We start from the raw sequence: 15,003 nt of genomic DNA on the forward strand, positions 1-15,003 counted from the left end.
CTCTCGAGTAAGACATCTCCTTCCTCACAAAAGGAGACCAAAACCATAAAAGGATACCAAAACTGCATACAATACTCCAGGCGTAACTCAGGGGCAGTATGGTGGCACAGTGGTTAGCACTGCTGCCTCACAGTGCCAGGAACTTGGGTTTGATTCCCGGTTTGGGTCACTATCTTTGTGAAGTTTACACATTCTCCCTGTGTCTGTGTGGGGTTCCTCCATCTGCTCCAGTTTCCTCCCACGGTCCAAATATGATTGGCCCTGCTAAATTGACCTTAGTTTTGGGAAGGGATTAGCAGGGTAAATATGTGGGGTTATGGGGATAGGGCCTGGGTGGGAATGTGGTTGGTATAGACTCAATGGGCCAAATGGCCTCCTTTAGTACTGTCGGGATTCTATGAAGTCTATGTCAATTCTCTGTGGAGCTATTCCCCCCCCCCCCCCACCCCCAGCATGCCGACCCTATAGTTAAGAAAGCCCACTAATCCTCTACTTTCTCAGAAGGCGAAGGAAATTTGGCATGTCAGTTACAACTCTCACCAACCTTTCCAGATGCACCATAGAAGGCATTCTGTCTGGCTGTATCATAACCTGGTATGGCTCCTGCTCTGTCCAAGACCGCAAGAAACTACAAAAGATCGTGAATGTAGCCCAATCCGTCACTCAAACCAGCCTCCCATGCATTGACTCTGTCTACACTTCCCGCTGCCTCGGCAAAGCAGCCAGCATAATTAAGGACCCCATGCATCCTGGACATACTTTCTTCCACCTTCTTCCGTGGCGAAAAAAATACAAAAGTCTGAGGTCACGTACCAACAGATTCAAAAACAGTTTCTTCCCTGCTGCCATCAGATTTTTGAATGGACCTATCTTGCATTAAGTTGATCTTTCTCCACACCCTAGCTATCACTATAACATTACATGCTGCACGCTCTCATTTCCTTCTCTATGAACGGTATGCTTTGTCTGTATAGCGCGCAAGAAACAATACTTTTCATTGTATACTAATACATGTCCCAATAATAAATCAAATCAAAATATTCAATGACCCTCAGCCTCCAGTGATCCCTGTGGAAGAGAAATACAAAGACTAATGACTCTAACGAGTGACTGGAAATATCTAAGGTAGCTCCAGTATATTAGTCTGTCTGAAGCTCAATCTGCACTCAGAGAGAGAGAGGAACAGCAGCTTTGCTGGTCTAACAATAATGTGTAGATGCCGGCGTTGGACTGGGGTGGGCACAGTAAGACGTCTCACAACACCAGGTTAAAGTCCAACAGATTTATCTGGTAGCACGAGCTTTCGGAGCGTTGCTCCTCGACTCATCTGATGAAGGGGCAATGCTCCGAAAGCTCATGCTATCAAATAAACCTGTTGGACTTTAACCTGGTGTTGTGTGACTTCTTATTGAGTCTAACAATGAGGAAATCATGCGGCCATGCACACGAGGCTCGAACTCTGATTGGTTGGAGGACCAGCGTCCATCTGGTCCTCCACGCGTTACCATTGGTCAATCTCCCGCATGTAGACAATAAGGGGGTGGAAGTGGAACCCACATGGGGGGTTGGGCGGGGCTTTGTCCGCCAGCCGCTGGTGACCAATCCGCAGTGTGCTGCTTCTGTAACCAGTGATATTGCTGCCAATGGGACACTGTGTGCGGGGAACGCCCCTCTGAGTCATTGTGACGGCACAATGGAGCCCTGCCTGATTCAGCCAATAGCAATCACTCTGCTGGACTACCCTGAGGCAGCAAGTTCAAGATCCTCATCAAACACAACCCCCTGTATCTTAACCAACTGAAACAATCCTATCCGTTAAACACATTGTTAGTCCAGTCATATAGACATATATCTGTCTGGCAGCCTGCATGGAGATTTTCAGCTCTCTGTGTCCAGGACAGGAAGTGGTGAGCATTGGAGGTGGTGGCATAGTGGTGTTGTCACAGACCCAGAGTAACGCACTGGGGACCGGGTTCAAATCCCACCACAGCAGGTGGTGAAATTTGAATTTAGGGTGACACAGTGGTACAGTGGTTAGCACTGCGGCCTCACAGCACCAGGGACCGGGGTTCAATTCCAGCCTTGGGTCTGTGTGGAGTTTGCACATTCTTCCCGTGTCTGTGGGGGTTTCCTCTGGTTGCTCCAGTTCTTCCCACAGTCCGAAGATGTGCGGGTCAGGTGGATTGGCAATGCTAAATTGACTTTAGTGCCAGGGGATTAGCGGGGTAAATACATGGGGATAGGACCTGGGATAGTGGTCGGTGCAGATTCGGTGGGCTGAATGGCCTCCTTCTGCACTGTGGAGATTCTATGATTCTAATTGATTCTATGATCTGTCAATCAGCACCTTCAGGAGAATTGGGAGGGTGAATATTAGATACAGCAGAGTGAGAATGGAGGGAGAGTGTGTGGGATGGAGATTCACAGGTCTTGGGGAATGAGAGAAGAAACAATATTATAGAGAAAGTAGAATTGTCCATTCTGAATTTCTATCCTGCACTGACAGTGATTATTTTTGTAAATTCCTTTCACAGGATACCAGTAGGTGAGGATTTACAGACAGAAATCTCAAACCAAGCATTAAGTCAAGATCTCTGAGTCACTCGATTCATTGGGACCTGAATGCTATCGGCCTTTAACTCTCAAAGGAGAAATGTTTCTCTCTTCTGTCTACTTCTAAAGACTTTAAACATCAGTGTGACTGGGATGTTACTGAGAGACACACACATCCGAGTGAGAGTGTTCCATTGCACTGGCTGACCGTGGAAAGAACTTTAACCAGTTACACAGCCTGAAAGTACATCGCAGCATTCACAGCGGGGAGAGACTGTACCCGTGTTCTGTGTGAGATTTAACTGACTGTTTAACCTGGAGAGTCACAAGGACACCCGCACCATGGAGAAACCGTGGAAATGTGGGGACTGTGAGAAGGGATTCAGGTTCCCATTTCAGCTGGAAATTCATCAACGCAGTCACACTGGGGAGAGACCGTTCACCTGCTCTGTGTGTGGGAAGGGATTCACTCAGTTATCCAGGCTGCGCGCACACAATCTCACTCACACCCAGGAGAGACCCTTTAAATGCCCTGACTGTGGGAGTGGTTTCAAAAGCACTGCAGAACTTGTAACCCACCAGCGCATTCACACTGGGGAGAGACCGTTCAACTGCTCTCACTGCACAAAGGGATTTAAAAGGTTATACACTCTATATACAGCTGGAAACTCATCAGCGCAGTCACAGTGGGGAGAGACCATTCACCTGCTCTGAGTGTGGAAAGGGATTCGTTCTGTCATCCCACCTACTTACACATCAGCGAGTTCACACTGGGGAGAGACCTTTTAAATGCTCTGACTGTTGGAAGTGCTTCAAAAGTTCTGGTGAACTGATGTCCCATCAACGTGTTCACACTGATGAGAGACCATTCAGGTGCCTTTACTGTGGGACTGGGTTCAGGCATTCACATCACCTCACTGTACACCAGCGCATCCACACTGGGGAGAGACCATTCACCTGCTCCGAATGTGGGAAGGGATTCATTCAGTCTTCCAGCCTGCTGAGACACCAGCGCACTCACACCGGGGAGAGACCATTCATCTGCTCCGAGTGTGGGAAGGGATTCACTCAGTCATTCCATCTGCTTAAACACCAAAGAATTCACCAGTAACCACAATAATTGGAATCTACTGTCAATACTATCCAGGACTCTAATATGTTAATTGGGTTTGTTTTTGTTGATGTTAATGAACTCCAGTCAGTTATGTGGTTTAATATTCTGAAAGTCAAATAAATTAGCTATGTGTTCAGTACTGTGAATCTTTTTAACATCATCAGCACAACTGAATTCCTTCTGAGTTGCTCTCCTTTTGTCCCTCATCCAGCTTCACTTCCCCACAAGTGCTCATTGGGAATAAAACTCACAATCTTCTTTGTCACTAAGTTTGAGACAATCCAATCAGCTGTCTCTACTGCTTCTCTCCTTCCCCTAACCCACTGGAACAAACCTCCTCTAACGCTGCCCTTTGTCTGAGCTCTGAACTCTCATCTTTCTGCAGTTTCTCTCCTGCCTCCCCTCATGTCCTCTTAGAGCTCATCTTGCCCATGAGACCCATCTCCTGATCCCTCAATCCTATTCCCACTGAGCTACTGACAGCACAACTTCTCCATATCAGCTGATATTGTCAATAGCTCCCTCTCCTCCAAATCCAATATCGTCACCCACTTCTCTATAAAATATCCTTGACACATGCCCTGTAAACTACCATCCCATCTCCCTTTCCTCTCTAAAGTCCTTGAATGTTTACCTTCGACATATTGCGAATTGTTTTCCCTTTCTCACAGTGTATGGAAAAGTTTATTTTGCTTGTTCAGAATCTGTGGAATCTTGTGCCTTTATTCACTTAAGTGTCTTAAATATCCACCTTTATCACTTTTGTACAAACTCACCCAAATCTGAAAGCAGTTTAGTGGGAATTGGGTGAAGAGAACAGAAGGTGAGTCTCCTGGACACGATGAGCTGCCAAGAGGAGATGGAATGTTGCAATCCCAGCTGATGTTACTATTGGACAGGACGGTCCAAGAATAAAACCCTGGCTCAAGTGACCATAACTTTTATCATTTTGTTTCAGAAATGTGGATGAACAGAGTCACTGAATGGCCAATTTACTTTTAACAAAAATATTTATTAAACTTGAAAAGGTTGACAAAAACACAAGACTCCTTCATTCCACCCTCCTCCTGCTGCAGTGAACACACAGACACAGTGAGCGAGCTCCCTCTTGTGCTGTGAGGTCTCTATCTGGGAGACCATTGATTTCTCAGACGATGAAAGGATCTTATTGAAGAATTGTGCTGCTGTATTTTTCTTGTTGCTATTATTTTTTATTGGAATATACTTTAATGCAGATGAACCAATTCACAGACTCAATAACAATCTCAGAAACAGCAACAAGAAAACTTGCAGGCACACACATTTACAGACACAGGGAAACTCACAAATACATATGCAGATATATACTATCTCAGACAAACAGCGACAGGCAAACTGTCAGACACACACAAACACGTTCACAGATGCATGCAGACAAACAGAGACACACAGACATACACACTATCACACACTCACAAACACAGAGACAGACTGAGACCATGAAGAGTTGGTGTCAATCTCACCCTAATCCACCTGCTTAAATAATAACACCTGCACTAAAATAGTAACAGAAGCAAATCTGAAGCTTGGTGTGTGGGTTTTATTGTGAAATGAGCTAAATTATAAATATATCCCCATAGCTTTGAGTTGGAGTGGAATTAATGATTAATCTGCTGCCTGCGATCGCCTTCAACAAATATTAAATCATAGAGATTATAAATTTTGAACAGCAATATCTAATAAAAGAACAAAGAATAATACAGCACAGGAACAGGCCCTTCGGCCCTCCAAGCCCACGCCGCTCCCTGGTCTAAACTAGACCATTCTTTTGTATCCCTCCATTCCCACTCCATTCATGTGGCTGTCTAGATAAGTCTGAAATGTTCCCAGTGTGTCCGCCTCCACCACCTTGCCCGGCATTCCAGGCCCCCATCACCCTCTGTGTAAAATACGTCCTTCTGATATCCGTGTTAAACCTCCCCCCCATCACCTTGAACCTATGACCCCTTGTGAATGTCACCACTGACCTGGGAAAAAGCTTCCCACCGTTCACCCTATCTATGCCTTTCATAATTTTATACACCTCTATTAGGTCACCCCTCATCCTCGGTCTTTCCAGTGAGAACAACCCCAGTTTACCCAATCTCTCCTCATAACTAAGCCGTTCCATACCAGGCAACATCCTGGTAAACCTCCTCTGCACTCTCTCTAAAGCCTCCACGTCCTTCTGGTAGTGTGGCGACCAGAACTGGGCGCAGTATTCCAAATGCGGCCGAACCAACGTTCTATACAACTGCAACATCAGACCCCAACTTTTATACTCTATGCCCCGTCCTATAAAGGCAAGCATGCCATATGCCTTATTCACCACCTTCTCCACTTGTGACGGCACCTTCAAGGATCTGTGGACTTGCACACCTAGGTCCCTCTGCATATCTACACCCTTTATGGTTCTGCCATTTATCTTACAGCTCCCCCCTATGTTAGTTCCTCCAAAATGCATCACTTCGCATTTATCTGGATTGAACTCCATCTGCCATTTCTTTGCCCAAATTTCCAGCCTAACTATATCCTTCTGTAGCCTCTGACAATGCTCCTCACTATCTGCAAGTCCAACCATTTTCGTGTCATCCGCAAACTTACTGATCACCCCAGTTACACCTTCTTCCAGATCGTTTATATAAATCACAAACAGCAGAGGTCCCAATACAGAGCCCTGCGGAACACCACTAGTCACAGGCATCAAGCCAGAAAAAGACCCTTCCACTACCACCCTCTGTCTTCTGTGACCAAGCCAGTTCTCCACCCATCTAGCCACCTCCCCCTTTATCCCATGAGATCCAACCTTTTGCACCAACCTACCATGAGGGACTTTGTCAAATGCTTTACTAAAGCCCATACAGACGACATCCACGGCCCTTCCCTCATCAACCATTCTAGTCACTTCTTCAAAAAACTCCACCAGGTTAGTGATGCATGACCTCCCTCTCACAAAACCATGCTGACTATCATTAATGAGTTTATTCCTTTCTAAATGCGCATACATCCTATCTCTAAGAATCCTCTCCAACAACTTCCCCACCACGGACGTCAAGCTCACCGGCCTATAATTTCCCGGGTTATCCTTCCTACCCTTCTTAAATAATGGGACCACATTAGCTATCCTCCAATCCTCTGGGACCTCACCTGTGTCCACTGACGAGACAAAGATTTGCGTCAGAGGCCCAGCGATTTCATCTCTCGTCTCCCTGAGCAGCCTGGGATAGATTCCATCAGGCCCTGGGGATTTGTCAGTCATTATATTCCCTAAAAAACCTAACACTTCCTCCCTTGTAATGGAGATTTTCTCTAACGGGTCAACACTCCCCTCCGAGACACTCCCAGTCAACACATCCCTCTCCTTTGTGAATACCGATGCAATGTATTCATTTAGGATCTCCCCTACTTCTTTGGGCTCCAAGCATAATTCCCCACTTTTGTCCCTGAGAGGTCCGATTTTTTCCCTGCCAACCCTTTTGTTCCTAACGTATGAATAAAATGCCTTGGGATTCTCCTTAATCCTGTCTGCCAAGGACGTTTCGTGACCCCTTTTTGCCCTTCTAATTCCTCGTTTGAGTTCTTTCCTACTTTCTTTGTACTCCTCCAGAGCTCCCTCCGTTTTTAGCTGCCTGGACCTAACGTACACCACTCTTTTCTTCATGACCAATCGCTCAATTTCCCTGGTTATCCACGGTTCTCGAATCCTACCCTTCCTATCCTTCTTTTTTACAGGCACATGCCTATCCTGCAGCCCTAACAACTGTTCCTTAAAAAACTCCCACATGCCAGATGTGGATTTACCCTCAAACAGCCTCTCCCAATCAACATCTGCCAAATTCTGCCTAATCCCACTAAAGTTAGCCTTCCCCCAATCCAACACCTTACCCTTGGGACACCACTCATCCTTTTCCATCTCTATCCTGAAGCTAACAGAATTGTGGTCACTATTTGCCACATGTTCCCCTACCGAAACTTTGAAGACCTGACCAGGCTCATTCCCCAGTACCAGGTCCAGTATACCCCCCTCTCTCGTCGGGCTATCTACATATTGTTCCAAAGAACCTTCCTGTACGCATTTTACAAATGCCTCCCCATTCTGACTCCCAGCCCTACGCGATTTCCAGTCTATACCAGGGAAATTGAAGTCTCCCACTACAGCAACCCTATTTTTCCTGCACCTATCCATTATCTCCTGACATATCCGTTCTTCCACTTCCCTTGGGCTGTTGGGGGGCCTGTAGTATACCCCCAACATAGTGACTGCGCCCTTCCTGTTTCTGAGCTCCACCCACAGTGACTCATTACACGACCCCTCTGAATTGTCCTCCCTCTGCACCGCTGTAATATGCTCTCTAATACTGCTACTCCCCCACCTCTTTTGGCCCCTCCACTGTCTCACCTAAAACACTTGTACCCTGGAATATTCAGCTGCCAGTCCTGCCCCTCTTTCAACCAAGTCTCTGTCACCGCAAAAACATCCAAATTCCTCGTAAGCATTAAGGCCCTAAGTTCGTCTGTCTTACATGCGACGCTCCTTGCATTGAAGTAGATGCACTCCAGACCTCCAGGCCCAGTGAGGTCATCCTCCCCCAGAGTGCTCTTCTTCTTTGCCAGCCTTGTCCTGGCCCCAAGCTCGTCCCCAGCCTCTACACTTGTAGACCTAATTTTTTGATCCCCACCCCCCCTGCCATATTAGTTTAAACCCACCCGAACTGCACTAGCAAAACTCCCAGCCAGTCTCGCACGCTATCTTCCTGGCTCACCGGTCTAATCGAGCGGCGAGTCAAGCCGGTAAGATCGCCCCCTGTATCTTTCTTTCACACTCAGACTGAACTAATCAGCCTTATTCTTGAGGCAGATTTCACAGAATATAATGTCCTCTCGCTGATCAAAATGAAAGAAGAAATTCTTAGTTTAAACAATTCCTGCTCGCTACACAGGTTCCACAAGCATTGAGGTGAATACAGTGTGGTAACAACAAAATGACAACAATACATTCAGTAACAACACAAACTTAATTTAAACTTCATCTTTTTTTTGTTATATTCCTCAACCTAATTGTTTTAATTTGATCAGTTTTTGTTAGGGATGGGTAACTTCTGTTCTTTATAAAATCTCCATCCCACACACTCTCCCTCCATTCTCACTCCGCTGTATCGAATGTTCACCCTCCCAATTCTCATGAAGGTGCTGATTGAGGCTGATTGACAGATCCATGCTCACTGCTTCCTGTCCTGGACACAGAGAGCTGAAAATCTCCATGCAGGCTGCCAGACAGATAAATGTCTCCATTACTGGAGTAAAAATGTGTGGAATGTACAGACTGGATTCACTTCATTCCCTTCAGTTGCTGCAAGTCCCCAATTTTCCCCAGAATGAGAAAATAAATTGAAAGGGGGAGAAAAGAAAGTATTTTACTCACAGATATTAGAGAGAGCAGGAAGATTTTGTCTGACTGCATCTCCATGTTCATTCACAAAACGCCCGCACTCTGATTGACTGGAGAACCAGAGTCCTTCCGGTCCTCCAACTCTTTCAATTGGTCAACACTTCAGCATGAGTGTCGTGGGGGGGGGGGGAGGAGGAGGAGGTGAGATCTCTTTGCACATGCGCAGCTTCCCCTCTCCTCTGGACATGCGCAGCCCAATGTGGCCCGCCCGCGTGGTGGATAGAGCGGTTTCTCCATCGTGGGCGATTGTGGGAGCTGCGGCCGCCATTACTCATCCGGAGCCCAGTCGCTAAACTCCTGGGACTGTGATGGAAAGTGGGAGTGGGGGGCGCAGTGACCCCACCCTGACACAAAGTACATGTGGGGAGTCACTGGATTGGATTGGGATGTCCCTTTTACAAAACAGTTTGTTAACTTCAGGTGGAAAGATTTAGACACTTGGGTGACATTGGGGAAGGCAGCAGGTGAGTGTGAAACTGATCCCGAGAGTCAGCACCTTCAGGGGAGGAGAACTGGGGAAAAAGGTGGAGGATAGTGTTACAATCAATCGTATCAATAGGCCTGCATGAGTTTCCTCCAGGTGCTCATGTTTCCTCCCACAGTCTGAAAGACATGCTGATTAGGTGCATTGACCCGAACAGGCACCGGATGGTGGCAATTAGGGGAATTTCACAGTAACTTCATTGCAGTGTTAATGTAAGCCTTACTTGTGACTTATAAATAAACTTTACTTTAGGAAGGAGGAAGTCTGTGGGGACAGAGATTTATAGTTTGAGATGAAGAAGGATTTTGTGTGACATGTATTTACCCCATTAATTCCCCCAACCCATACACTAAGAGGCAATTTGCCATGGCCAATCCACCTAACCTGCACATCTTTGGAGTGTGGGATGAAATTGGAGCACTCTGAGCAAACTCATGCAGACACAGGGAGAACGTGCAAACTCCACACAGAGAGCTGTGGCACAGTGGTTAGCACTGCTACCTCAGAGTGCCAGGGATCCGGTTCAATTCCGGTCTTGGGTGACTGTGTGGAGTTTGCACGTTCTCTCTGTAGCTGCATGGGTTTCCTCTGGGTGCTCAGGTTTCCTCCCACAGTCCGAAAGACATGCTGCTTAGCTGCATTGGCCGTGCTAAATTCTCCTTCAGTGCACCTGAACAGGCGCCAAGCGTGACGACTAGGGGATTTTCACAGTAACTTCATTGCAGTGTTAATGTAAGCTTCCTTGGAACACCTGAGGCCAGAATTGAACTCAGGTCCCTGGCGCTGCTGATCACTGTGCCACTTTGCTGCCTGTGTTTTGAGAAATCGTATTAAAATCTGGAACTCAGATGGGGATATGGATTGGTGTTAAGTGGGAAAGTCTGGATCAATGCATTACTCCAGAGAGCCAGGAATCAGATTTACAGAATGGATTCCTGTAATAGCAGCAATCCCATTGCTATACGTTGGTCAGACTGAGGAAAGTATTTAAACTGGACACCACAGGTGTGTTAAAGGATAACGTACTCATGGAATTTATGAACTATCTGAAAGAATATTGAGAGCAAAGAAATCAATCTGGAAAATTGTAGTCACTTCACGTTGTTCCAGGAGAAGTGGGATTAGGTTGTGTAGATGTCAGGTTTTACACAGCACACAGTCAGCCTGTGGTTTCACCCTGGATGAAGAATCTCTGAATTGTACCATTCAAATTACTCAATGGGTTTATCAGGGGCCAGAATGTCTGCTCAGAAAGAGGAAGGTTGGTGTGAAACCAATGAGAAGTAACACAGACACTCACAGACACCCTCACACACACACTCACAGACACCCTTACACAGACACTCACAGACACCCTCACACACACAGAGACTCTCAGATGCCTCAAAATATCTCCTGTTACTTTATTCTTAGTTTTTTTGAAATAAATCCTGAATGAGGTATAAAATCACACACAAATACTTCATAGAAATCATAGAAACCCTACAGTGCAGAAGGAGGCCATTCGGCCCATCGAGTCTGCACCGACCACAATCCCACCCAGGCCCTACCCCCACATATTTTACCCGCTAATCCCTCTAACCTATGCATCTCAGGACTCTAAGGGGCAGTTTTTAACCGGCCAATCAACCTAACCCGCATATCTTTGGACACTTGTTGAGCTTCCCCTGAAAGACATCGATACTGTTCATTTCACTCCCTGTGGTCATGATTTCCATATTCTCACCATTCTTTGGGTGGAGAAATTTATCTTGGATTTCCTATTGGGTTTCTTGGCGACTGTCTTGTATTGATGGTCTCCAGTTTTGCTCTTCTGCACAAGAGGAAACATTATTTCAAACTATTTTATAATTTTGAAGCCCTCTATTAGGTTCCCCCTCAGCCTTAATTTTTCAAGAAAGCGTGAGCGTGTCAATCCTTTCCTGATGGATAACCAAACACACAGTTTAAAAATCATTTATGGGATGTGGACATCGCGAGCTTGGCCAGCATTTATTGCTAACCTCTGATTGACCTTGAGAAGGTGATGGTGAGCTGTTTTCTACATTTCTGATATCATCATTAAAAATCATCTCTGTACCCTTCTCCAGTGCCGAGATATCTTTTTTATAATACGGTGACCAGAATGGCATGCAGTGGTCGGTAAGATTCTTGATCAGGGAGTCACAGGTTATCCAAAAGTGGTTTGAGCTTATCCATGGTTTTAAATCAGAATATTAAGAAGCAACAATTTAAAAATGATGCATTGTAAACGGGGGGAAAAAAACAGAAGACCCATGGCAGGTGACTAACTGGGGTCTCAGCACTGATCCTGCATTACCCCAATAATCACTGCCTGCCAGTTGGAAAAAGACCTGTTTAATCTTACTCTATTTCCTGTCTGCCAACAGGTTTTCGATCTCAATACATTCGCCCCAATCCCATGTGCTTCAATTTTTGTGAAGAAGTTGCTGTGTTGGTGGACGAGGGGAATCGGGTTCACATTTTCTATCTCAGGGCATAATCATCAACAACTTGTATTTACACAGAGTGTTGTGGGACTGGAGGAGGTTACTGAGATACTGAGGAACTTTTTAAAATTCATTTTTACTGGATATAGGCGTCACTGGCTGGGCCAGCATTTCTTGCCCATCTCTAACTGCCCTCCATTTCAGAGGGCATTTGAGAGTCAACCACATTGCTGTGGGTCTGGAGTCACATGTAGGCCAGACCAAGTAAGGATGGCAGGTTTCCTTCCCGAAAGGACATGACTGAACCAGAGTGGTTTTGACAACGATCAACAATGGTTAAGGTTTGTCATTAGACTTTTAATTCGAGATTTTAATTGAATACAAATTTCACCATTGCCTGTGGTGGGATTCGAACCTGGGTCCCCAGAGCCTTACCCTGAGTCCAGTGATAATTCCACTGTGCCACTGCCTCCCCTATTGATCCAATTGTTATTGTTTATCTCAGGGCGCAGAAACAACAGAATCCAACTTTGCCGGTCACACATGAAGTCGTCTATGTTTCAGCAGGCTGTAATACTGAGTAAATCCCTTCCCACACATGGAGCAGTTGAAAGGTTTTGCCCCAGTGTGAACTCGCTGGTGTCTCTGCAGGCGGGATGGATCAGTGAATCCCTTCCCACACACAGAGCAGGTGAATGGTTCTGTCGCAGTGTGAACTCGCTGGTGTCTCTGCAGGTTGGATACCTGAGTGTATCCCTTCCCACACACAGAGCAGGTGAACGGCTTCTCCCCGGTGTGAACTCGCTGGTGTGTCTGCAGGCGGGATGGATCAGTGAATCCCTTCCCACACAGGGAGCAGGTGAACGGTTCTGTCGCAGTGTGAACTCGCTGGTGTCTCTGCAGGCTGGATACCTGAGTGTATCCCTTCCCACACACAGAGCAGGTGAACGGCTTCTCCCCGGTGTGAACTCGCTGGTGTGTCTGCAGGCGGGATGGATCAGTGAATCCCTTCCCACACACAGAGCAGGTGAACGGCCTGTCCCCTGTGTGAATGTATTGGTGTCTCAGCAGGCCAGACGACTGAGTGAATCTCTTGCCACAAATGGAGCAAGAGAATGGCTTCTCCCCTGTGTGAGTGCGGCGGTGTGTCCGGAGGCTGGATGACTCGGTGAAAGCCTTCCCACACTCGGAGCAGATGAACGCCCTCTCCCCGGTGTGAACAGGCCGATGTTTCAGCAGGTGTTGTGAAGAAGCAAATGCTTTCCCGCACACAGGGCAAGCGTAAGGCCTCTCCCCTGTGTGAACACGCTCGTGCATCACAAGCTGGGATGAACAAGGAAACATCTTCCCACACACGGAGCAGAGGAATGGCCTCTCCCCAGTGTGAACTCGCCGGTGCCTCAGAAGATAGTGAGACCGAGTGAATTCCTTCCCACACACCGAGCAGGTGAACAGCTTCTCCCCAGTGTGAACTTGCTGGTGTGTCAGCTGGTCAGTTGATTGAACTTCTTCCTTTCTACACATTGAGGAGGTGAATGGTTTCCCTCCAGTGTGAATACTCTTGTGTGTCAAAAGGTGTGAAAATCGAGGGAATCTCTCCCACACAGGGAGCAGAGGAATGGCCTCTCCCCAGTGTGAACTCGCTTGTGTGTCAGAAGATGAGATGAATGAGCGAATCTCTTCCCACAAACAGAACAGGGGTACGGCTTCTCCCCGGTGTGAGTGCCCTGGTGTCTCAGCAGACTAATCCTTCTTTTGAAGGTCTTCTCACATTTAAAACATTTAAAATGTCTCTTCTGAGAATGAACCAGTTGGTGAACGGTGCAGTGGGAGGACTGAGTGAATCTCTTCACACACTGGGAGCAGCTGAATGGCCTGTCCTTGGTGTGAACTTGTTGGTGCTCAGTGAGGTGCACTGAGTCACTGAATGACTCTCCACAATGAGTGCAGCTGAACGGTCTCTCGTGTGTGTGAAGGAGCTGGTGCTCTGCAAGGCGGGAGGACTGGCTGAACCTCTTCCCGCAGTGGGAGCAGCTGAACGGTCTCTTGTCAGTGTGAAGGAGCTGGTGTTGGGCCTGTTCCTCAGGCGTCTCAACGCTGTCCCCAGAGTCAGAGCTTTGAAGAGGCTTCTCATCAATGTGATCGAGTTGGTGAGCCAGCAGGTTGGACGAACACATGAATTTCTTCCCACACACGGAGCAGGTGAATGAACTCTCACTATTGCGAGCTCGCTGTCATGTCAGCATGTTTACCAGCTGATCAATCCCTTCCCACAGGAGGAGCAGATGAACGGATTCTCACCAGCTTCCTGCTGAGATGGTCAATTAAATCCCTTCAGATGCACAAATTTTCAGATCCCGATGAACCGATTGACTGTCAGACGTGAGATTCGATCATCCAGACTGCAGATCCTTCTCTTCAATTTCCTGCAAAATCAGTTTACAAAGAATTACATGGATGGCACAGTGGTTAGTACTCCTGCCTCACAGCACCAGGGACCTGGGTTCGATTGTAGCCTTGGTTACCTGTCTGTATGGAGTTTGCGCATTCTCCTCGTGTCTGTGTGGGTTTCCTCCGGGTGCTCCAGTTTCCTCCCACTCTCCAAAGATGTTCGGGTTAGGTCGTTGCCCCTTTCTGTCCCAAGATGTGTAGGTTAGGGAGATTAGCGGGGTAAATATGTGGGGTTACGGGAATAGCCTGGGTGGGGTGGTCTGAAAGGCCTCCTTCTGCACTGTAGAAATTCTATGAATACATGAGATACACAAAACACAAACAGGCCAGTCTATTTTTTAAATTCATTTTTAACGGGGTGTGGGCGTCGCCGACTGGGACAGCATTTATTGCCCATCCCCAACTGCCCTCCATTTCACAGGGCATTTGAGAGTCAACCACATTGCTGTGGGTTACATGTAGGCCAGACCAGTTAAGGCCGGCA

General features: G+C 47.0%; 1 protein-coding gene across 1 annotated transcript; it reads right to left on the minus strand.

The window, feature by feature from the left end:
- Window positions 1-12,412: 12,412 nt before the first annotated feature.
- LOC144480788 (uncharacterized) lies at window positions 12,413-13,616 on the minus strand. Its single transcript, XM_078200387.1, has one exon. It carries the CDS (start codon window positions 13,590-13,592, stop codon window positions 12,606-12,608), a length of 987 nt encoding a protein of 328 aa, XP_078056513.1. The 5' UTR covers window positions 13,593-13,616; the 3' UTR covers window positions 12,413-12,605.
- Window positions 13,617-15,003: the final 1,387 nt, after the last annotated feature.

The sequence above is a fragment of the Mustelus asterias genome, chromosome 30 (assembly GCF_964213995.1).
Source record: "Mustelus asterias chromosome 30, sMusAst1.hap1.1, whole genome shotgun sequence".
Lineage (NCBI taxonomy): Eukaryota > Metazoa > Chordata > Chondrichthyes > Carcharhiniformes > Triakidae > Mustelus > Mustelus asterias.

Bases quoted from the DNA above. Each gene is read 5' to 3' on its own strand.
- LOC144480788 (XM_078200387.1), bottom strand. From the start codon at position 13,592: ATGTGTAGAAAGGAAGAAGTTCAATCAACTGACCAGCTGACACACCAG.